Raw genomic sequence first — 25,373 nt, 5'->3', positions numbered from 1 at the left:
CTAGAAAATGAAGTATATGGATTAGGTAATTACACAATCAGCCTTATGATCCTCACTGTTGAATCTGAAACTGCTCCAGTTTTGCCCCATATGTTAGTGTTACCAGTCACAGGTGAATTATGTGTTAGCAAGAAAGGTTCAGTACACGTAGGTCATAGTAAATGCACTACTGTGGTCGAGTTCAGTGACCATGGTAAATCGTCCTTTAAAGCTATCAGTCATTCCTACTTTGTTTGTGGTCATACCGCATACATACGTTTGCCTCCAGATTGGGATGGTACCTGTTACATTGCCTTCCTTCTGCCACCTGTTTTCCTAGCTCCTCCTGATTACCATAGAAATACGAATCTAGCACCGAATAGACCCAAAAGAGATATTCCCCTTGTCGACTACACAGAAACGGCATGGGAACAGTACACTGATTTCAATAAAGGATTCTTTTTCTTCCTAGGACCTGTCCAAAACAGTAAATTAATACGCAGATTAACGAGAACACTTGAAACAGTAGTGAACGAAACTGCCTCCGCTCTAGGTAACTTAACAGAGGAGCAGTCTGCTATACGGACTGTTGTCCTTCAAAATCGTCTTGTGATTGACGTCATCTTGGCAGATAGAGGTGGAGCTTGTAAGGTCATCGGGTCAAGTTGCTGTGTTTTCATTCCACAAAACGCACCATCTGTCTATCAAGCTATCACCCGTTTACATAAAATTGCAAATCAGATACATCAGAATCCAGGCACCTGGACTTGGTCCGGTTGGTTCTGGACTACGTTGACAGCTTGGGGATGGAAGATCTTATCGTTCCTAGGCATTGGCCTTGTTATAGTATTCAGTTGTTGCCTGTGCCTGCAGTGTGGGCCAGCGATATGTGGACTGTGTGCCACATCCTGCATTGAGCATTCCAGTTGCCTCTCAAACAGTCAAAGAAAGAAAGACGAACATATAATGTTACAAGAACAAACTGATCGATTTATGAGGATCGATATATCATGAAGGGTCCGTAGGGAACAAGGAGGGAATGAGGTAATATAAATTTTATGGTCATGTTGTGTTCCCTAGCGAGTACCCCACCGACTCCATGTACGAGTTAAAAGTGCATGTAACTTCCCTCCTGTACCAGCTATGAAGACGCAAATACATTTGCGTCCAACGTTAACTTGTCCTCTTTCAGACCCACCATGAATGGGTTTGATGGTCCGTTCCTAAGTATGCTATGCCAACGTCTTTTTGAAGTGTACTCCTACGTTTTTCAGCCTGGCTGAAAGTAGGCCCTGAATCTCTGCCACCGAGCCTCTTTTCTGGCTTCTGACTGCGAGGGCCTCTGCCCAAGCAGCCCCCGTACCCGTGAACTCTGACTTACTTCTAGCGCGGCCCTCCGTGCTCAGCTCAGCCTGCTGCTTGCCAAGATTGACTATAACCTTCGAGTTATCTGTTTTCCTCCCCGAAGATACATTCCGGCCTGCTAGCTTCAGTAAACATCCTTCCTCAGCTACAGGGCTAAAGGGCCGACCTGTCTTTATGCAAGTAATTCATAGCCTCTGTTGCCATGCTTCCATGGAAGGCCCCATGCCCCCACGCTTCTCATACAGACACTCAGGCGCTTATACACGCACTCACAGCAAGTATAGAATAGCTTCTGCTCTAGAGACCTTTCTGCCCAGATAGCTTAGTTCCTAAACATCAGATATCGGATATGATAGAAGCACAAGTTGATCTGACATGCCAGACTTCTGTCTCTTTCCGCCAGTGTAAATGTCAAGTCCCCTGCACCCCGTCTATCACACGTCATGCAGCTGCGCGCGCATCCAAGCTTCCGGTTTCCGCTGACATTGCAACATTCTGTTAGCACCACCCCTTGGTGCCACCCACTTGCGTCACCTATCAGTGACGTTTTCTAGCACACACCCTAGTTCACGCCTAGTTTACGCCTCTTGATGATGTACTAGCACCACGTGTATACTGTTATCTTGTCTTCTCTCAGCTGTTACGCCTCTTACATTGAACATTATGATGTAAATCAAGTATATAAGCTATGTATTGTCAATAAACGACGGCGCGCTCATCTATCCCTTCTGACATCCTGTGTGGTGGTCAGAACATGATATCCTGATTCCTTTATGAGGAATAAAACTCTTAGAAACTCTTACACCACGGACTCTGTTTTCCTTCTTTCCGATTGAGTTATTATTGATTAAGTACTTACCTGCATAGAAATTAAGAGAGTAAATTAATTATTTACATCAATCTGACAGGTCCCTTTTCCTTCAGGGTTCTCTCTTTTAATCAGGGGTTTGGCAAGGTTAAATCTTTAGCACAGAGTTGTTAGATACTGCAGTGTTGCCTTTTGGACTGTATAGAAAGTGGCCATTATCAGACGGAAAAATCCTGAAAATTCTGGCTTATTTGTTCTATGGAGGTTGGACCTGAACTGTGGAAAATGGCACGTTTTTACTTCAAATTCAAAATTCTGGCTCCCGCACGCAGACTGGAATATTATACATTTACGACCATCCCACAATTTTTAGGTTAGAAAATGTAAACATTTATAATGCTCATACTCATACATCGTTTCTTTTCCCCCACTTTGTCTTTTGAGTACAGGCGGAAGCATTGCAATTGCTTCTACAGCTGTAATACAGAGCTTTCTGTAATGGTTCTGTGCATGTATGCATGCATCTGCCACAGTAAGCATCTCTCATCCTTGAAAAACTGTGGTGTCCCCACCCGGTCCTTTTTACCCCCACCAAACAGTGTCAGTTCACATGTGCCTCTCTCAACCACCTCAAATCCTGAAATAGGACCTTACCCCCTTTGCCGTTGATCTTTTTACCTGCTGTTTTTGTCCCGCTGTCTTTTTCCTCTATCATCTCAGTAGCTTATACCACAGTGCTCCAACTTTAAGCCATGTACCACCAGTCGTTCGTAGCAGCAGACCTACACAACTTCTGCATCTCATGTTTTGGAATCAGTCATGCCTGTGCTCCCTGTGCTACGGTTTGAGGTTTCTCTAAAACTGCATGGCTTGCATACAGGGTAAGGTTTCCCTGATTCCTTGGAGATGTTAGATATCATCACTATGAAGAAGAGTGATGAAACAACCACAGGATCTTTGTCTCCAGGTGTGGTACTGGGCACCTTTTCGGTCAATGAAGTAAGAAACTATCCCCAACCATGTGAAGTTCACTAGCCTAAAGAGTGCTGCAAGACCATTCCTCACTCGCTATCAAACCTCTTGTTCTGACAAGACTCTTGTCACAGTCCAAAAAGGCTTGATGAGGTCCTAGGAGCTGACAACCCTTATGCAACCTCTCCATCTTATGCTCAAGAGATTCCTTTGCACAGCTGATTGAAGTTCAGCTCCTATTCTGGGTATAGAAGTTCCTCTCTACTTCCTTCTTCATGCACTGAAAACTTGAATCAGCTTCTTCTACTGGGTGCGGTGCTTCAGGCATATTATACAGAGTGTGTCAGTCAGTTTCCTTGAGTCGTTTGCAGGAGGCCGAGATTCAATTCAGTCCAGTGATACAGAAGATTCAAGCCCAGCACTTCCTGTCAGCAGTCTCTACTGCAGTCTTAGGCCACTCTCATTCCCAGTTGGTCCCTCCCACTTGTTTTCCCCATTTAGAGGCAGTGGGCTCCAGCTCGATCAAATCTGACCCACATAACCGGAAGCAGCTGGATCATAAGTTGTGAATCCCCTCCCAGCTTCCACTAACACATTTTCCCTCATGCTGTCCTTGATCTTCAGCCCAGGTTTGTCTTGGAAGCACGGAGTGTAACGTTGAAGAAGATGGAGAATTCCCCTACCCCACAGCCCTAAATCCCAGTCTAGATCCCATCGACTCAGGTAGGAGCTCCCGTCATCACCAGTGCAGCTTCCACAATCTCTAATTTAGGGCAGACAACTCCAGACCACCATTTTAGGCCATAGGAGGACATTGGACAACAGTCCAACAACAGGGAAACTGTAAATGCATGAAAGATCCATTTGTCAATGCCAGATTCATTACCTTCAAGAGGGCCAGATGATGACTAATTTCTAATGTTTTTATTACTATACTGAACTTATTGACGATAAGTATTGCAGTGTCCAAACTTTAACAATGTATAAGGATTAATGCAGTAAAAAATATGACAGGGAAAACGTGAGCGGCGTACTATTAAGCAGATATATTGGCTAGGGAATAGACTAAGGCATGCTCAAGTGATGAATATCATCCCCTCCTCAAAAGGAATAAAAGGATAAAAAGGCTGCACCGCCTGCCCTGGTTTTAGCCAAGGAAAAACTGCAAATTAATAGTAACCAAGTCAAGTCAAGTCAAGTCAAAGAATTTATATAGCGCACTACATACCCAGAGGGTCTCAAGGCGCTTAGGGAGGGGAGGAGGATTACTTGTCAAATATCCACGTTTTAAGTTGCTTTCTGAATGCTAGGTGGTTCTGGGTAAGGCGAAGGTAAGTGGGGAGTGAGTTCCATGTTTTAGCAGCCAGGTATGAGAAGGATCTGCCTCCCATGGTGGTCTTGTTGATGCGAGGTACAGTGGCGAGGGCTTGGCTGGAAGAACGTAGTTGGCGGGAGGGGGTGTAGAAGGACAGTCGTGAGTTGAGGCATTCTGGTCCGATGTCGTAGAGTGATTTGTGTGCGTGGGTTAGCAGTCGGAAAGTGATCCTCTTATTGACGGGTAGCCAGTGGAGGTCTTTCAGGTGACCAGAGATGTGTTCGTTGCGCGGGATGTCTAATATGATCCTGGCTGAGGCGTTTTGGATTCGTTGGAGTTTCTTCTGGAGTTTAGCGGTAGTACCTGCGTAGAGGGTGTTTCCGTAGTCCAGTCGGCTCGTGACCAGAGCATGGGTGACTGTTTTTCTGGTTTCGGTGGGGATCCAGCGAAATGTTTTTTTGGGCATGCGAAGAATGTTGAAGCAGGATGAGGATACGGCGCTGACTTGTCTGTTCATTGAAAGTGAAGAATCTAGGATAATGCCTAGGTTCCGTGCGTGGTCTGTCGGGATGGGTGCTTTTCCAAGGGCTTCCGGCCACCAAGAGTCGTCCCATGCAGAGGGGGATGTACCTAAGATGAGGACTTCTGTTTTATCTGAGTTCAGTTTCAGACGGCTGTGTTTCATCCATTCGGCAACTTCTTTCATTCCTTCGTGTAGGTTAGTTTTGGCGGTGCTGGGGTCATTGGTGAGAGAAAGGATCAGTTGAGTGTCATCCGCGTAAGAGATGATGTTGAGGTTGTGTTGGCGGGCGATGGCCGCGAGGGGGCTCATGTATACGTTGAAGAGGGTGGGACTGAGTGAGGATCCTTGTGGTACGCCACAGATGACTTCAGTGGCCTCGGACTTGAATGGTGGAAGGCGGACTCTCTGGGTTCTTCCGGTGAGGAATGAGGTGATCCATTCAAGTGCTTTTCCTTGTATTCCGATGTTTCTGAGGCGTTGTAAAAGGGTGTTGTGGCAGACTGTGTCGAAGGCTGCAGAGAGGTCGAGGAGGATGAGGGCGACTGTGTCTCCATTGTCCAGTAGAGTTCGAATGTCGTCTGTTGCTGCGATGAGGGCGGTCTCAGTGCTGTGTTTAGCTCTGAAGCCAGATTGTGAGGAGTCGAGGCATTTGTTGGCTTCGAGGAAAGCGGCGAGCTGGTTGTTGACAGCTTTCTCGATGACTTTGGCCGGGAAAGGAAGGAGCGAAATGGGGCGGTAATTTTTGAGTTCGGTGGGGTCCGCTGTGGGTTTTTTCAGAAGGGCGGTGAGTTCAGCGTGTTTCCAGCTTTCCGGGAAGGTGGCGGAGTTGAAGGAGCAGTTGATGACGTCTCGGAGGTGCGGTGCTATGACGGAGTCTGCTTTGTTGAAGATGTGGTGGGGACATGGGTCTGTGGGTGATCCTGAGTGGATGGAGTTCATCAGGCGGATGGTGTCCTCAGTGGAGATTGGGTTCCAGTCGTTAAGGGTGTTCAAGGGGGGAGAATGTTCAGCATATGGTTGGGTGGGTTGGTCTCCGGGTTGGTTGTCGAAGCTGTTGTGGATGTCTGCAATTTTGTTGTGGAAGAATGAGGCTAGGGAGTCGCAGAGGGCTTGAGAGGGGGTGATGTCGTTGGAGTTGGCCGAGGGATTGGTAAATTCCTTGACGATGTTGAAAAGTTCTTTGCTGTTGTGGGCGTTGTTGTCAAGTCGATCCTTGAATGCTGTTTTCTTGGCCTTTCGGATTAGTTGGTGGTGTGTGCGGGTGGCGTTTTTGAAGGCGTCCTTGGTATTAGTAGTTGGGTCTTTTTTCCAGGCCTTTTCAAGGGAGCGGCAGAGTTTCTTGGACTTCTTAAGATCATCGTTGAACCATGAGGCTTTCTTGCTGCCAGGTTTGCTTTGACGTTTTTTCAGTGGTGCTAAGGTGTCGGCGGTCTTGGATAACCATAGGGTTAAGTTGGCGGCGGCTTGGTCTGGGTTAGAAGAGTGGGCTGGGGTGTTAAGAAGGAGCGATGAGGAGATCTGGTCGATGGTGATTTTGTTCCAGTTTCTTTGCAGAGTTGGTTGGAGGTGGTTGAGGGGTTTCGGCTTGTTGTAGGTGAAGTGAACGCAGCTGTGGTCAGTCCAGAGGAGATCCGTAGTGTGGCTGAAGGAGACATGATTGCTGGAGGTGAAGATGGGGTCGAGTGTGTGACCTGCGATGTGGGTGGGGGAAGTGACCAGTTGTTTAAGTCCGAGGTTGGCGAGGTTGTCCAAGAGGGTGGTGGTGTTGCGGTCGTTGTTCTTTTCAAGGTGAAAGTTGAGGTCTCCCAGAAGGATGTAATCTTTGGAGGGGAGCGCGTGTGGAGTGATGAAGTCCGTTATGTCTTCACTGAATTTTGCGCGGGGTCCTGGTGGTCTGTAGAGGAGGGTGCCTCTGAGTGTGGTCTTGGGGTCGATGTGGATCTGGAAGTGAAGGTGTTCAGAGTTGGAGAGGTTGGCGTCAGAGCTGGTTGAGATGCGGATTGATTTTTTATGGACGATAGCGATTCCTCCTCCTGTGTGGCCGGTACGGTCCTTGCGTGTGATCTTATAATCTTCAGGGATGGCAATGGTGATGTCTGGGGCGGAGGAAGCGTTCATCCATGTTTCCGTTAGGAAGGCGACGTCTGGAGAGATGGTGTCTAGTAGATTCCATAGGTCAACGGCGTGTCTGTGGACCGATCGGGTGTTGAGAAGGATGCATTGTAGGTGATTGGGGTCGGGAATCTGTGGTGTGGTCGTAGCGGAGATGTTGTCGGTGCCGATGAATTTGCAGGAGTAGCAAGAGAAAGGTCCATGGGTGTGTCCAGGAGCGGCTTGGACGCAGTTGGGGGCGCGACCGGGGTTAAGGGCTAGGAGGGTGGCGGCATCGTAGGTAATGCGGGAGGGCTGGGCAGCGCGAGGGACAGGGGGTCTGGCGCTGGGCGCGGTCCAGGCACGGACGGGCGTAGACGGGCTTACCTTTGGCGCACCTTCGGCGCGAATTGGGCGCGGTCGCTGCGCGTGAACGCTGCGCGCGGGAACAACTGTCATATATGGATAGTGGAGGGGGAGGGGCGAGGGCGGCTGAGCTGGGAGGCGGGGCGGGTTAACTCCGACTACAACAACAAACAAAATGGCAGCGGGGCGCTGGGGGATAACGCGCAGCACAGCCAAAGTTACACAGGCAATTACAATACAAAAACAGAGCAAAAGCGGCAATGTAACAAGTTGACAGAGCACAAATGCGTCAAGCAAGGCAGATAGCAGGAAATCACAATGAGGCGCTGCACAACAATACCACGTGTCGTCAAAGACACTGGGGAGCGACCACTCGCCTCGGGAGAGAAGAGCGAGTCACAGCGCTACGATGGAGCTGAGCGCTGGAAGCAGTCAGTGGGAGGGCGGCTGAGCTGGGAGGCGGGGCGGGTTAACTCCGACCACAACAACAAACAAAATGGCAGCGGGGCGCTGGGGGATAACGCGCAGCACAGCCAAAGTTACACAGGCAATTACAATACAAAAACAGAGCAAAAGCGGCAATGTAACAAGTTGACAGAGCACAAATGCGTCAAGCAAGGCAGATAGCAGGAAATCACAATGAGGCGCTGCACAACAATACCACGTGTCGTCAAAGACACTGGGGAGCGACCACTCGCCTCGGGAGAGAAGAGCGAGTCACAGCGCTACGATGGAGCTGAGCGCTGGAAGTAGTCAGTGGGAGGGCGGCTGAGCTGGGAGGCGGGGCGGGTTAACTCCGACCACAACAACAAACAAAATGGCAGCGGGGCGCTGGGGGATAACGCGCAGCACAGCCAAAGTTACACAGGCAATTACAATACAAAAACAGAGCAAAAGCGGCAATGTAACAAGTTGACAGAGCACAAATGCGTCAAGCAAGGCAGATAGCAGGAAATCACAATGAGGCGCTGCACAACAATACCACGTGTCGTCAAAGACACTGGGGAGCGACCACTCGCCATAACGACTGCTATGGAGACTTAGATAAATTGACACCTGCAGAAGAGGTGTCCAAAATCTTGTTAGGCAGAATGACGAGATGGAGGAGAAATACATAGACTGGAGAAATTTCCTCTAGACAGATTTATTACCTTCAGAAGAATTTCTTCTCGCACCTGGCAACAACGTGTACTTGTAATAACATGGTTATTTCACTGAAGAGAGTATTTGAAGGGGTAATGTGGTCACACTACTGCGAATTGTAGCCTCCAGAAACCTTCTCCTACTTTATAGAATGAAGCCCTAGGGCATGATTTAAGTCAAGCAGGTGGTTCACAAGCCTTCCAGGTCAGTGGAGGCATCGGCCTCCACTCCCCTAATTGAGGCCCAACCTCTAGATTTAAAGATATCTCCTGCATCTGCATTCAGTGGAGCAGGCTCCACAGAAGGCACAGGTCCTTTATTCTTTAAAGAGCAGATGCCATGTTTGATGTGCGCATTCTGCAAAGTATTTTGTTATGAAAGAGGAAATTCCTAAAGCAGGAGTTTGTTATTGTACAACATTATAACAATGGCCCGACATGCATAGAGCTTTCCCTCTGTGCACTGGGGCCACTGCACAGTTTCTCTGCTCCTGACTGCCATGTCTTGGTTAGTGGTCCTGGAAAAGGAGAATGAGTAACATTTGCCTGCCTTAAATGGGGCTTGGGTGAATGCTGGTGACTAGCAGGACATCAGATCAAAGGTTTCCAACAGAGTTTGGTGCAAACTCTCAGAGTCCAGAGAGCAAAGTCTGCAATTTCCCCACTTCTATATGCGGCGGGGGAACCAACAGATTGCGCAAAGGTGTTTTTGCAATGTTATGGCAAATGCACCCTTCCAACAAATTTTAAATGACCCCACCCCTTCAGTGACCTGAAGCAACACTGATACCAACCTGTATGGTATTCCAAACCCTCTGATATTGTCTATTGTGCATACTTACCTCACCAGGTCCTTTTTATGCAAATGTTCAAAGACCCATACCAAGAAGACTAGCCTACATGAGCACCCAAGATCCTAGACAATTTCTTATTGCTTTGCTTCATGACATTTTGCTCAGGGGTAAAACCAATTTGGATTGTATGAGGGAGATTCAGATGATATAAAGGTTACTTCCATATGCAACCCTAAAACGTGCTATACATAGGAGGTTTTGGGAAAATGTTCATTGCTCCTTGGTCAGATCTTGTCTTCAGGTTGTACAACAGGGAAGGTGTGTGGCAATGTGATTCCTATCAGAAATTCAGACATCAGGTCATCTTCTGGACTGGACAGGTGGGCGACTTGCAATGGTCACCAATCAGCACAGAGAAAGCCTAATTTACTTTTACATTTTGTGTAGCACATCAAGATGCCCTGAGGTTCCATTTGACTCTTGTAAATTAGTATTCATTTTCTCAATCTGCGCTGCGATGGCCCTGGCAGCCTTTCCACCACAGCAATGCAAGATTTGACCAGGAAGTCTACAACCTGTTGGCCAGGGCTAGTCATCTCAATGCTGCTGCCTTTGCCTCTTTTCTTTCTCATTCTTAGTTAATGTGAAATCTCCCCACAAAATGGAAAATGGGAATGAATCAGAACACAAAAGTAGAACCAAGTTACCTTTATGGTAACTCGGCCATCTTCAACACCCTCCTGTTGCCTTCAAAGCCACTGGCCTAAAAGGACACACTTATTGACTCCTTTTTTCATAAAAGAAGCTGGAAGAGGGCACAGACCCACATGGAGGATGGTAGTATACCTATAAGAAGCATGCTTGAGTGTGCAGTACCAGGGTAGTGGGCCTGTAAGAAGCCTGCTTGAGTGTGCAGTGCCCGCATACAAAGCTCAGTGTAACAGCTTTTTACGCTTTATACGCAATTTCTGGTTTTAATATTCTAGAAGACAAGAGTACATGCAAGGTGAAAAGTGAGAAAGTCTTCAGAATGCAGCCTTCATTTTTTAAAGTCAATATGTGTTCAAACAGGAGTCTGAGAAAACCTGGTGAAATCTGCAGAAAAAACCCATAGTATAGAAAAAAAAAAAGCACAACAGTCATTCACTATAAAGGTAAAATTATCATTTTCTATCAAAGGTATATTAAGTTCATGAACACTGAATATGTCTGCCTATGTTGGTTAATCCCAGAACACTTTTAAAAGACAAGAATAACTTTTTAGAAATTGAATTAAAAAAAATTACTATCTGTAAGGAACACTTTCAGTGTATTTCAACCCAACTACAATTAAACATAGGTTCAACCAAGCAACTACTCTTGGAAAATCATAACAAACAAAACAAAATAGCAGCCAATATCTTTATGGTTGATGGCTAAAGGTTTGGTGGAAGAGTGTTGATTATGGAAAGGGCCTAAGAACACAAATAATGGTAAACTCTATGCCACTCCTAATTTATGGCCCTATTCCTTGCTTAAAGTGCGAGTAAACTACGCAGCACAGAGAATAAAGATGCAAGAAGGGTTTTAGACAGGTACACACCTGATGAACACCACTGAGGTTTCCTCAACTGTTTTGGTGCGCGCTTAGACACTGGATGAAGGATCTGTTGTATGCAGAGTTTAGTAGCACAAAATGCAGGACGTGATCTACCTGACAATTTTAGCCTTAGCTAGTTCTATTCAGGTGCAATCCTGACGTTGTGTCTTGAGAACAAATGTGGGATGAATCATCAGAACCACTTTGTCCCCCTTCAATACAGTCCACATTTCAGAAGCAAATAGGTTTTGAAGGTCACTAAGGTGCGGTGAAACGTTATGGTGACTAATATGGAAATCTTCTGAGAGAAGTGTTTCTTATTGCAAGAGGCCATTTGTTTAAAAGGTGAATATCATGCTGGAGAGAACCAGGTTGAGATTGCAAGAGACTGCAATTACATAATCAAGAGCACAGTTTGTGTGGCTCATCAGTGGTCATTTGATGACCTCATTGGATTTAGAAAAGGGTGCCCTTGGAGTGTTTCGCTAAGCCATAACTTTCACCATAAGCCTGGAAAGTGCTCATCTGACTGCCAAATGCAGCTACAAGTCTGGGAAAAGACATGACATAATTCAGAGAGGAAGCAAATAGACTAATATTCTTTGGCTAAGGCTCAGCAGTCAAACCTTGGATACTTACATGTTTATTGGGGTCTTATAGCAGCAAGGCTGCCACCATAGCCAGGATATCTGTGAAGACCTGGGAAACCATTCTGCGTACACCAAATGGCAGTGTCTTGCCCTGTTAATGTTGGTTTGTAGGGTGTAAACACAGAAGTAAGGGGCACATGCATCAAACCATTTTGCGATCGCATACAGTGCAAAACGCAAAAATCAGCCATTTGCGATCGCAAAATGGCCTTTTCAGATGCATGTCCCTTTTTTGCAATTCGCAATTAAGGAAATTGCTATTTATTGCGGTTCTCTTAATTGCAAATGCAGTTAGGGAATCTCAAATTGTGATTCCCGAAATGCGATGCATCTTGCATTCGCAAACTGCGTTTTCGCAATTTGGAATCGCAAATTACCATCACCTTCAAGTTGATAGTAATTTGCAATTCCTTTAAAAAGTGCAAAAAAAAAGCATTTTTCAAAGTGCCTTGTGTTGCATACACATGGCCTTAGGACATGTGTGTGCACCACATGTGCATACTTACCTGTTTTTGGGGGTGCATCAGGGTGGCCTTTTGGCACCCTTGTGCCCTTGAAATTGCATGCACAATTTGCGAGTACCCATTTGGTTCTCGCAAATTGCGAATGCAATCCCATTAATTCCTACGGGCCTCTAGACCCATAGGAATGAACGGTAAGCCATTCCTTAATAGCGAATCGCAATTTGCAATTCGCTATTGCGGTTCTCTTAATTGCAAATGCAGTTAGGGAATCGCAAATTGTGATTCCCGAAATGCGATGCATCTTGCATTCGCAAACTGCGTTTTCGCAATTTGGAATCGCAAATTACCATCACCTTCAAGTTGATAGTAATTTGCAAGTCCTTTAAAAAGTGCAAAAAAAAGCATTTTTCAAAGTGCCTTGTGGTGCATACACATGGCCTTAGGACGACGTGTGTGCACCACATGTGCATACTTACCTGTTTTTGGGGGTGCATCAGGGTGGCCTTTTGGCCCCTTTGTGCCCTTGAAATTGCATGCACAATTTGCGAGTACCCATTTGGTTCTCGCAAATTGCGAATGCAATCCCATTAATTCCTACGGGCCTCTAGACCCATAGGAATGAACGGTAAGCCATTCCTTAATAGCGAATCTCAATTTGCAATTCGCTATTAAGGAATGTGTAGGAATTGCAATAAAAATTGCAAAACCTACACGCATAGGTAATTGCGACTTCTTAATAGCGATTCCTTAATAATCACTATTAAGGACTCGCAGTTCCTAACTTTGATGCATGTGCCCCTAAGAGTTCTAGAGGTCCACTAAAACAGCAAGTCAGTTGCCTGCACAAATCTCAAGAGTGAAACCAGAATCATCATCTTTAGCTTCTGCTGGTGACTACGTTTATACAGCTCTAAGACAATAACAGCTTTACATCCTTTTTCCTGCAGTAGAGCTGCCTGGATGGATTACTGGGAAATGTAAACAAAGCCATTTCCATCTTATCAAGAGGAATAAAGCAACTGTGGTGACTCAAGTCCAGTGGTGACTGTGGGCCCTATAATTTGCTGTGACTGGGCCTGTTTTGCACTAGTGGATAACCTCACTGGAAGAAGAATAGAACAATGTCTTCCCATTCAAGTGAGAGGTTGATCACTTCCTCCTGGTGTTCAGGCTTAAGAACAGGACAGTTTTGTTATACATGCATGCAGATGAATAGATCTGTGGTCAAGGGGCAGGCACATGTATCAAAGAGGACCCTGGACATCAGTAGTTTCTACTTAGCCACTTCCTTGCTCAGGTTAAGAATGAACTAAACACTCAAAAGGTGACAGGAGGAATGCTTGCAATGTGTCTAACCACTGGCAATCGCTCGGGGTACCATCGTTCTTTTGCCTACTATGCCAACCAACCATGAGTAAATCAGTCTTGACCCTGCTCTAATACGAACAATTTAGCCTGAACTACCAGGTCAGGTTCTCCCTAAACTGGAACACAAGCAGCCAAGACTGTCTTCACCCTGATTGGGGCTCGTCAGTCAGTGGAAGCTTGGTTCATGGGGCGTAGTGAGCATGGGACCCATGTCTGGGCATACTCTTGCCACTTATGGCAGTACATTAAACACACACAAAGTGATGGTAAGTTCTGGCTGGATTGTTCCGATTGGAGCAGGGTCAAGATTGATTTGCCTATGGCTTGATCCAAACTGAGGTGGCATGGTGGGCAAAAAAACGATGGGTTGGAATGCCACTCGAGTGATTGCCAGCAGTAAGACAAACTGCAAGCATTCCTCCTGTAACTTTTTGTGTATTTGATAAGAATTAAGCTATATACCTCCTGGGAATAGCCGAGGTGCAAGGAGGCTTAAAGGTCAAATCTCAACCACTGCTGTAGCACTTACCTCACTATGAACAGATATTGATTAGCCTATCTGAGTGGTTGAGCGGACTAGTTAATCTTTTTGCCATAGGACTCCAAACATTTGACCTCCAGTGTCCATGTTGTAGAGAGATAGTCTTCAGGGAAGCATCAATAACTACATCTGGCAAGGCTGTGGGTTCCCAGAGACAAAAAGCCAGGGATTCCAGTATTTATTTCAATCTTTAACAGTTCAGCACCCTGAATTCTCACAGGTGATCACTATATATAAGGCATATTCTTCATAATACACAATATCCTTCAGACATATTTTGTTGCCAATACTTTATTCATTTTCTTCTGTTGATAATCAATTTAAAACCCGCAGCCAACGCGTTTCGTCCTATTGGACTTCTTCTGGGCTCTCTTTGAATTCCTTCTTAAATAAACATATTAAACTCCTACATCTGTAATGTGTTCAAAGTTATTTTGTAGGGTCAACTGATGGAATCCTCTAGTTTAAGAAGAGACACTCAATGGCCCTATATATAGTACTTTCTTCACTAATATTCTTTGGCTTATAGCCAGTCACCCAATATGTAAAAAATAGATCAGAAATTATTGACGATGTCCTATTGGTAAAGGACTGGGTTCATTGTTCCCAATTGAGTAGCGTTCTGGGATTTGGTTAGGATATATAGTGATCGCCTGTGAGAATTTTTCTGAACCTTTACCTAACACATGAGATACGTTTGGTCAATTCAGGGTGCTTAATCGTTAAAGATTGATGTGAATTTGTGGAGTTTTCTCCTTTAGAAGATGAGAAGGGTTAAACTTTTTGTTCTGTGCACCATATTCAGGATATAATTAGTTTCCCTTACTGTATGGCAGGTGCAGTAGGTTATTGCCCCAACCCCTTTCGAATTTAATGAGTCCAATATTTATTGTCAAAAGTCTGAGATATTTGGGTCGGTGTGGTGTATATTCCAGACATTCTGGACCTCCGTGAGGGCTTGGAGCTTGATGATCAAAGTTGATGATGGGGGGTAGGCTACAGGGAGAGCATCAATAACATGCATTCTCCGATATAGGCACTAAGTTTTACTGTTTGGTTGGGTACATTTACTCATGGCCAATGGTAACAGGTTTTGTATCTATGACTAGTCCCAAGAACCTTAAATGAAGCCTATTATAAGGAGGAGGGCTCTTGGATAGGTTGACAGAGGCGTTTCCAACTCTAGCAGTTCAGCAGGGAAGATACTGAAGTGAAACTAGAATTACCCTGATGTGCATGGAGCCCGGTCTGCTGAGTATTCCAGCACAAGGACCTGCCCTAAAAGAAAGGATTCAAGAGTGAAGCAAGTGGTGCACTGTACTCCTAGGCCCGATGTGTCTCCACTGCTCTAGGAAACTCTAAATACGAAAGGTGCTGGAGGCTCACATGCACAGTAGAATGGACTAAGACATGTGATTCTCTGTGCCTGTATATCTTTCTGGGTTTTGGGATAAAACACATCACAAGCTAACTTAGCAGCCTTTGATTTCTCAACAAGTCTCTGCACTGAAGAAGAGTAAGGCTCAATTCCGATAGGAGGTGATAAGATAAAGACAGATCTTGGAAGGTTAGGATTGCAGCACGGGACATTAACAGCAGCTGTGCCCCCTCTCCAGTACCACATTCCCCAGTCTCAGGAGAAAGCTTAAACTTGGTCCTGTGACTTGTATCCAGGGAAGGAGGTTTGCCTCACCTCTCAGTGCAACAAATTGGCTGCATTATACACAGACAGAGCCTGGCTTAATCCCACTGTGCAATGGCAGCTTGAAAGGGGAAGGGATTCACAACGCTTTTACAGAACAAGAACAGGTTTAGTTACCTAAGTGGCATTAGGCTTCCCGGGAGTTTATACTCCTTATTTTGACCATGCTAATGAGATCTGGATTGAACAGGTGGTCAGGTACTGGGGAAAGAGGTGTGTGCGATTCAGTACTTTCACCTTTCCCAGAGTTTCCAGGTAGTTGCTTATGGCCAGTAAGGGTGACTTTCAAATGGGTGGAGACCAGTTTCTGGGTAGGGTACCTTACTCTTAACGGAGAAGGGGTACTCATAACAGCACAACTTGAAAGCCCATACACTCACCCAATGATTCCTTCACTGTAATGAAATACAATATCTTCACTGGAACAGGAGTATTTTTACTTTATGTGCATTATAGGGGTTACTGATAGGTCAAAGACTTACACGCCTTGGAAAATTCCGGATGTTGTATGCATCAAAGTCGATGAATGTTAACTCTTCTGTATTACGACATTGAAGATAAAAAATATGACTTACCAACTGTATGTGCACAAAGAAGCAGCAATCCATGCTGAAGAAAAATAGTAATTACAAGTTTCCAAACTAGGAATATCTGTTCACATTTGTGTGCAATAAGAATCAAAATTGAAAACCATATATTTCCATTTTCAAAGCATCTCGTTTTCTCACCTCGGTCAGTTGCAACAGGGCTTCCACTATTGACCACAAATTCGTACTTGCTGAGGGGTTCATCGTCCACGAACAACACTGGATACAGGTTGGAGCAGGTGGCCCCACGGACATCAACAATAACAGCAAATTCTACCGTAACACAAACAAAAATAAGGTTAAGACTCTTCAGACAGCTTTCAAAGCAAACAGTATCCATGAAACTATTGGTATTGTGAGGAAAATGTTAAAAAGTAGTTATAAACTTTGGATATTAACGCCACCATCAAATAAAGTATATAGAGAAAGCAATGTCCCAACAGGTAACAATCAAAAGGCAGTTTATGTATGTATGCACAGAGAATTACATTGGAAGGAAACACGGAGGCTCGAGTGGTTAGTGCATGGCTTGTAATTCACCAGTTTGTTGGAATATTTACACATGGAAATACAGTTAAAGGCAGCACTGTACAAGAAAATTCATGTGACAACCCAAAGGCACTTGGTGACAAGGTGATATATACAAGTGAAGAGTGACGACGCAAGTGATAAGGTGAACAGCGTGAACGGCGCAAGGTGACAAAATTATGTACAATGGTGGCTCAATAATCAGAAGGTTTTTAGTCAGTTATGATACATTCAATCACAGTTATGAGCCAAACGCTAAAGTGCACCAAACAATTGCGCTGTGGTGTCGACGGCATTTCGATCCACAATGGTTTGGGATCTTCTTCAGGACAGGGTTGTCGAGTTGGTATGGTGCTGAGGAAGCTTGGAGGGGGCGGAGGCTGGTACGGATGGCCTCAAGAGCGTCAAGGCGCGATGAATTCACGGATGTATTAAAATTGTTAAAGGCGCGGGTCTCAGTTAGTTGGATCCCGTCTCAGGGTCGGTGTATCTGTGCTGATAGACGAATGGTGTCTGAAATAGAGTGGACAGCCAAGCAGCGTCTGTGTTAATCCGAGCTGCTGCGAGGAACTGAATCTCACAACGTGGAGTCAATCAGAGTCTTCCTCGCAGCAGATTGACTCCACATTGTGAGATTCAGTTCCTCGCAGCAGCCCGGATTAACACAGACGCTGCTTGGCTGTCCACTCTATTTCAGACGCCATTCGTCTATCAGCACAGATACACCGACCCTGAGACGGGATCCAACTAACTGAGACCCGCGCCTTTAACAATTATAATACATCCGTGAATTCATCGCGCCTTGACGCTCTTGGGGCCATCCGTACCAGCGTCCGCCCCCTCCAAGCTTCCTCAGCACCATACCAACTCGACAACCCTGTCCTGAAGAAGATCCCAAACCATTGTGGATCGAAACGCCGTCGACACCACAGCGCAATTGTTTGGCGCACTTTAGCGTTTGGCTCATAACTGTGATTGAATGTATCATAACTGACTAAAAACCTTCTAATTATTGAGCCACCATTGTACATAATTTTGTCACCTTGCGCCGTTCACGCTGTTCACCTTATCACTTGCGTCGTCACTCTTCACTTGTATATATCACCTTGTCACCAAGTGCCTTTGGGTTGTTACATGAATTTTCTTGTACAGTGCTGCCTTTAACTGTATTTCCATGTGTAAATATTCCAACAAATTGGTGAATTACAAGCCATGCACTAACCACTCGAGCCTCCTTGTTTCCTTCCAATGTAATGCTCTGTGCATACATACCTAAACTGCCTTTTGATTGTTACCTGTTGGGACATTGTTTTCTCTATATACTTTATACCCAGTCCCAGCGTGGTCTATGGGTCTTACTCCTGTTTTATATCACCATCAAATAAAGGGCTTCACTTCACCCATCACTGCAGAAAAAGAAAGAATACCCAAGTGAAACTAGCATTGGCAAGCCAATAGGTATGGCTTGTGCCACCCTGTGATTTTTTTATTTTTTATTTAACAAAGATATGCAGCAGACATTTAAAGTGCAATAGTAATACAAAGTAAAAATGGTGTAATCTTAAGGTTGCTTGCATATTCTTTCAAAAAAGTAAAAAATGGGCAATCACAAAAAGAAATTTAAAAAAAACATGAAATTAAAGTAGAAGTGAAAGTAGACATTGGCATACTGGCATACAGCCTTGGTATGAAGTGAACTACTTTATTTCAGTCCACTTCATGCCAGCATTAAGGTGGCGGGAAAGAGCAGCCTCTAAGCCACCCTTACAAATAGAATTGGGTCAAAAGTCAAATCTAAAAAATCATGAAGTGTATGCAGAATAGTCAGACTGTATTTCTTTGTTTTCCTATATGTATATGAAATAGTGGAATTTTGTGCAAGGTCGAGCTTGCATTTAGTATTTTATCAGACCCTCTTTCTTCCAGTATTACATTTCCTTTCTTCGTGGGTCCCAGATAAAAGATTGAACTTCTGTGAATGCAGCTAAAGTTTCTTAGCCAGTTTCATTAAAAGTTATGTTTAAGCTATGCTTAAAGTCTCCTCCAGAAAGAGAATCCACTGTATGCAGTTGTCCATCAGCCCTCACAAAAATATATAAAATATATAGATATGATGAAGAAGAATACATGAAATAACTAGCTTTCATCATTGAAAAATATGACGAAAAATAAAAACAGTTTCAGATCTTTTTTCGCTTATTTCTAATCAAAACCATCTCACTGACATACAGAAACAACTGACAGGCATGGGTGTTCGTTTTTCTCTTGGAAACAATCGATTAAAGGTGTGTGCATGTTACTAGTATGCTTGTTTTGCAATCATGAGAAGGAGTGTGCCCGGTGCACCTCTGAAACCAGCTTTGACAAATTTAGTATTGTTGCACTTGTCCAACCGCTTGCCAACTACCGGCATCAGCGAAATCGCTTTCTCCTATATCTCCCTAAAGAGCAGAGTCTATCATGTCACTCAAAGATCGACCTGCAGTAGTCAGGGTTGGTGGTGTACTTCCTCCACATAAGGGCATAGTCGTGGTCTGACCTTGTCACCAGCCACCCATTGCTTGCCAGTGTGAAGATGTCAATGGGGAGGACGAAGAGTTGCAGCAGTGGTAGAACGAACTGTCGGATGTGGAGGCGATGCCATAGTGAATTGTCCATGCATGCTTCCATATAGGCGAATGAACAGAGATTTGTAAGCACAACAAATACCCAAGGGGTGTCGTGGCGCTACAGGTCTCAAAGCTCTCTGGCAGATGACTCATTGTGGAACAACCAGGTAAGGTTTTTTTTCTGATCAGCATGTGATTAGATACATTTCTACTGTGTATTGAAACCTTGTTCCAGGCTCTTTTAGCTAGATAAGAAAAGGACCTGCCTGCCGGTTTGCAGAGGCAAATGTGGGTACCGAACCTGGAAATAGATGGAAGAGCGAGAAGGAGATACCAGGAAAATCTTTACTTCAAGTACATAGGCCCCCTGTTGTTCAAGGCTTAATGAGCGATAGACAAGGCCTTCAATACAGAATGTATTTCATATTGGAAGCCAGCCTAGAGTCTGGAGATGACCCTGAACAGATACATGGAAAGGGATGTTAAGGAGCAGCCTCGCTACTGCATTTTGCACAATCTTTAGGCGATTTACGAGAACGCATACAGAGAATTCCAATAGTCTAGCCATGAAGCCCTGAACAACTGTTTGGTGTTAAACAAGTGAAATAATTGGAAATATCTATTTAAGTAATCGTAAAATGAGGAAGTATGTTGCCAGGACCATGGTAATTTGAGCCAAGAAGGAGAGCTTTTGATTGAATGATGCCCATATTTCTAGTGGTGAGATATAAGAGTCAAATAGCCACGGGCTTGTGGAAGAACCTGAAGGCACTCCACGCTATTGTAAAATCTTCAGAATGAAAGAGTAGGAACAAGTGACAGACTGTCCACTGTCACTTAGCAAAGACTGAAACCATTTCAGCGTCCGTTTACCAACAGCAAAGATGGTTAGGCATGATAGAAGCACTGTATCAGAGTACTTTTCGAACGCCATAGAAGATCATGTAGAAATGAGGGCAGCTGATCGTCCATGATCTAAGATGAATCTAATGTCATCAATTATAGCTGTGAGTACAATACTAATAGTTGGCCTGAAGCCAGGTTGAGATATATTTAGAAGATTGTTAGGTTCAAGGTATGCAGAGAGCTGGAGATTTATGGCTGTCTCAAGAATTTTTAGGAGGCAAAAGTAAGAAAATAATAATAAGAATCTCTATAGTTAGTAAGTATAAAGGGATCTGCAGTGGATTTCTTAAAGATAGAAACTACCATATCCTTTTTCCATTAAGATGGTATTATTGAAGAGATCATTTTGAGGCAAGGGTGAAGCTGCCTCAACACTAACTGAAGAATATGTGGTGTTCAGGGGTCAAGTGATGAACCAGACTTGGTCTGATGTAGGACATTTTTACCTGGTCTTTTGATAGCAAGACAACCTCATACAAAGATGTCTCAGATTTAGAGATAACTGGTTTATCTAAAACAGGTGCCTGATATAGAGGTAAGAAAGTTAGAATAGATAATCTTTAAAAAATGAGAGGGGTGGTGGTATTATTAGTATTCTCCCAAGATGTTACATGTAGGATTTTCAGATAACTATTTTAGATGCACAGTAAGTGGATTTTGCTTTTTTAATCTGCCATTCTTATTCTCTAATGTTTTTGGCTCTATATCCAAGTTTGGAGCAAGGGTCTTAGTCACTGCTCCATTTTTGTTCCTGGTGCTTGCAGTGTTTTCCGGCTGATGGAAAACAGTCAGAACATCAAAGGACGTTGGGACTCAACATTTGAATCTGAATGTGCCGCTTAGGAATAATTGTATCCATGGGAATGGTGATATAGTTATTGAAACAGAGAGAGACATTTTAAATGAAACAGCTGCATGGTTGGACTATGCAAGGGGAAGTGTGGCTATAGTACTAATAGACTCAAAGTTAGCCAAAATCAGTCGGAGATATTACCAGTTGCATGTGCAGGCTCTTTAGTCAAGAAAGGCCAAGAACAGAGAATGACTCTACCAAGTTGGAGTTGCCATGGTTTGTGAGATCATCAGAATGACAGTTAAGATCTCAGAGGATCAAGAAATAGTGAGCTTTTACAATTAATGACTCAAGAAAATGAGGTAAGGCCTGAATAAAATTAGATCTCAGCCCAAGGGGCGATAAAAAAATAACCTCTGTAATAAAAGTAGAAGAGATTAAACCTGCTGAGCACTCCACTAAAATGGCAAACGAAGCACCAAAATGGCGTTAGAAACCTCCATGAGAGCTACAGTTGTACAATGAAAAAAAAGGCAGGGCATAAAATAGCCAGTAAATGTATACACATGATTAACAGTCAAAGTTCCACCAAAAGCTGATTTTCTATTTCATCCAAGACTGGCTCAAACACGCTCTGGTCGTGTAAATAAAGCTTGCCATGCATGTAGGGCATTACTTGGAACGTGACATGATCTCGTCTAAAATGTAAACAAATTGGATTAAATAAAAAGATAACTGGAGCCCAGCTTCTCCCTCCCCACTGAGTAGTCCCCTTTCTAGCGGGGTGTGCTGCATAACCAAGAAGAAGCTGAAGTAAAAGGAAGTAATGTAAATCTAAAATATATAGAAACCTAGTGGGATGGGGTGGACAGGGGACTTTGTTTTAAAAAGTAGGCACTTGTGGGGAATTGTACACTGTGGAAGAGGGTTTCTCTTTTTTCTCAAATCCATTTTACAAATGGCAAGACAATTGAAAGAGCCTTTTCCTTCATGGTAATGGTCCTTCATTTACAGACATTATTGTAAAGCAAAGCTTTTTACCATAGGGTGCGTATTTAGCTCAGCAGCTTAGAGGGCATCACTGCAGGTCAGTAGTGACAATATTAGACCTGAGGACTACAAAGCAGGAGCATTCTACATCATGGAGAATGTCACTTGAGGTTTGTAGTCTTAGTACTCAAACTGTAGTCCAGTTAAAAGACAAACTTGGTTTCTGCTTCTCGAGATTTTGATTACATTTGGGAAAACAAGCTTTATTTGGAAAGTGATTCAGTTCCAAAACGACCTTCAGTCATGAATGAGGATGAAATATTTTGCAGAAGGATGTGCAAATACATGGTACATTACAGAGTGTAAAGACTGGTATCCTTTGGAAGTAGTTTACTAGTTAGGTCTAGGGTCCATCATGCCTCCTACCACCCTCCAGCATGACCGATTGTAGCATCCCTGCAAGCATGTTTGTAGTGCTTTAATTACTTTTGCTCCGTTTTTAGGTTTCGCTGGGGGACGGAGCCGTTAGGCTCCTCCTCCAGAGAAATCTATTGAGTACAGTAAGCACTCTGGAACACGCCCCCCCGTCCCATTGGCTAGCTCCATAAATGGAGCCTAGCCATTGGACGAGGGGCCTGTCCATCAATGCCGGACCAGACACGGGGGCGTTCCCGAGATTCTTTGGCTTTTGCCGACGTCACGCGACGCCGGGAACGCCCCCGAGTCTCCTCCGGCCGGGCCGTGCTTGCTGCTGTCCTGCCTTGTGTCCCTCCTCCCGCCGTCCCCACGTTTCCCGCCTCCCTCCCGACGTCCGTGTCCTTTCCCGCCCCCCTCGTCTTCTCCCGCCCCCCCCGTGTCCTCACAAATTGTGGTATCCCGTCCCGCCCGGGGGTCAACCGGCAGCTGCTCGGCACCTTGGCCGAGGCACGAAGGGGCTGCGACCGCATTGGTGGCTTTTCGGAGGCTCGTCGGCAGAGGCGCGCTCTGATTGGCCGCTGCAGTGGGCCTGTCCCCGTGAGCTGCGCCGCCGTTGGTTGGAGCCTCGCCGCGTCATCAGGATCTGCCCCGGGAGCCGCGCTGTGAGTGGCTGACTCTGGGGGAACCCTCGACGTCAGCGGAGGCCAGTGGGAGCTGCGACGGGGGCCGTGCCTGCGAGGGTGAGTCTTCGGCCCAGAAGCTGGGGGAGATCGCCTTCCACCCCGCACCCGGTATTGACACCGGCTGAAGAGAGGAAGCGCTGGGGGGCTGTGCGCTCGCTCGCCAAAGCGTCACGGACGTACGCCTCGCCTCCCGAGCGCGAAACTGACTAAAGTCACAGGGGTTGCAGAAGTGACAAACTTCGCCCAGTAGAGGCATCAGATCAAGACCTTCCGTGTGATTTTTACCGCATTAACCAGAATCGCAAATAATTGTGCGTTTGTTTGTAATGGTGCCATTGTTTGTAATTGAGCCATTGTTTGTAATCAGTACGTGTGACACATTTGAGGCTGCAATAAATGCTAACATGATACTAAAACTAGCAAAGACTCATTTGTAACTTTAAAATGATCATTGGCTACATTAGTTAAATCACAGCGATAGTAAGTTTTAATTAGGCACACGAGGATTAGCGGTTGCTACCCCTTGCCCCTTCTAAATGGTATACGTCTGATTTTTGCCGTTTTCTTCGTTCTTCTTGCTCATGTACGTAGGGCCTTGTATCTTGCTGTTTCTATCGTGAGCGTGTGTAGCATCTCGCTGCCTCTCCTCTCCTACCTCTCTCGTGACAGCATAGTGCCGCCCTATCTCTGTCACTGCCATGGCGCTATATGGCCCCTCCTGTTTTCCCACCCTCTATTTGCACGAGTGATAATCTCTTATCTCCAAGTCCTAACTCTTTGATATGCATATACAGCCTCTTTATTTCTCCCGCCTGTCTCGTGCGGGCGCAGGCTCCTTGCACTTGCTGGTGCGCCCCCTCCCCCTTCCAGAGCCCCCTCCTCCCGCTGGCCCTGGGCAGTGATGCTCGCAGGCGCCTCCTCTCCTCCAGCTCACTTCGCTGGCTGTTGCCTCAGCGGTGCGGGCACCTTTGGACTGTGGCTGTGTTTCCCGAGCTCCTGCGCAGGCTGTGGGCGGCTCCAGCCTCCTGTGTGATTGTGGGCGGCTCCAGGACCCGGCTCTGAGTTACGGTCGCCTCTCGTCGGCCGTCCCGGGGATGTGATGTGGATTCGCCGCTGCGGGCGGGGGCATAGCCGCTCCCAGGGTGAAGAACTGCCCGGCCTGCCTACGCTCTGACCCCCCTGTCCCCGGAATGGGACCGCCCGCGGCACCGGCGGAGGACACGGTAGGGTCCAAGGACGTAGATGAGGGGCGGGGGTGTGCACCTGTGCCTAGAATATGCGGTGGGTATTGTGGCTGAAATGTTTTACAACGTAAAACGGCGAGGTTGGGTTTTTACGTTGACTTGAGTGAGAGAGGTTTAAAGAGGGAGAAAGTTTTAAACAGTTTGTCAGCATGGCTAACTCAAAGAAGGGGGTATTCCTTCAAAATAGTGAGAATCGATAGATTAGTCCGCCTGGCTGCTACCCTTGTGGAATTTGTAAAGAGCCTTCAGCCACAAGCGTGGGAATCGCCCCCACCCTCCTATCTTTTTTAAATATAGCGGGTACTTATGTTTAAAACTGTTACCACAAGACATGCATTTTCTCTTAGAACGACCTTCCGAGAACAGGTGGTTTTTCCGCGCAGATGGAAGCATCTTGCTGTATCCTGGCCTAGTTTTCGGACACTTATGTTTTTTAATTAGCCCGAAAAGTTTCCACATGAACTAGGCTGGACAGGGACTAAACCGCGTAAAAATGTCTTGCTCCCTTGTCCGGTGTAGTTTTCAACGTTGGATTTGGATATTATATGTAGCATCGCGTTTTCAGTCTTTAAATGTAGTAATAATTCAGATTTCACGTACCCATCAAAATGTAAACATCCTTTACTGTGCAAACGGAATGCTGCTTCCTGCTCGTCATTTTTGTAGTGTTTGACAAGGGCCTCCAAGGGGTTCTTGCACAATAACTGGGGTCATCACCTCCGTAAATTCGTTTAGCACAGGCATTCTAACCCCCTGGTCTGTGATGGCAAACATCTGCTTTGGCGGTGTTGGATACCACATTGAAGTGTACAAACAAACCTTTATTTTTTGCACCGTGCCCAAAGGATAACAATCGTCAAGATGAGGCGTGATAGAATAACGAAGTTTATAAAAAAGTAAAAAACCCAAGTCGAAAACATTCACTACTGCACTTTGTTGTTAACTTCATGTATGTGC

The 25,373-nt window shown here is 45.3% G+C and overlaps 1 protein-coding gene across 2 annotated transcripts in view; it reads right to left on the bottom strand.

The window, feature by feature from the left end:
• FLCN (folliculin) overlaps positions 1-25,373 on the bottom strand; it is a 232,767-nt gene that overhangs the window by 81,232 nt on the left and 126,162 nt on the right. For both annotated transcript variants that reach the window (XM_086940860.1, XM_086940859.1), the window contains exon 10: positions 16,388-16,519. In XM_086940860.1, coding sequence (XP_086796986.1) covers positions 16,388-16,519 — 132 coding nt within the window. The remainder of the gene's footprint in view (positions 1-16,387; positions 16,520-25,373) is intronic.

The sequence above is a fragment of the Lissotriton vulgaris genome, chromosome 10 (genome assembly GCF_964263255.1).
Source record: "Lissotriton vulgaris chromosome 10, aLisVul1.2, whole genome shotgun sequence".
NCBI lineage: Eukaryota > Metazoa > Chordata > Amphibia > Caudata > Salamandridae > Lissotriton > Lissotriton vulgaris.
Note: the sequence above shows the minus strand (reverse complement) of the source record. Positions and strands in the feature narration are given on the sequence as shown.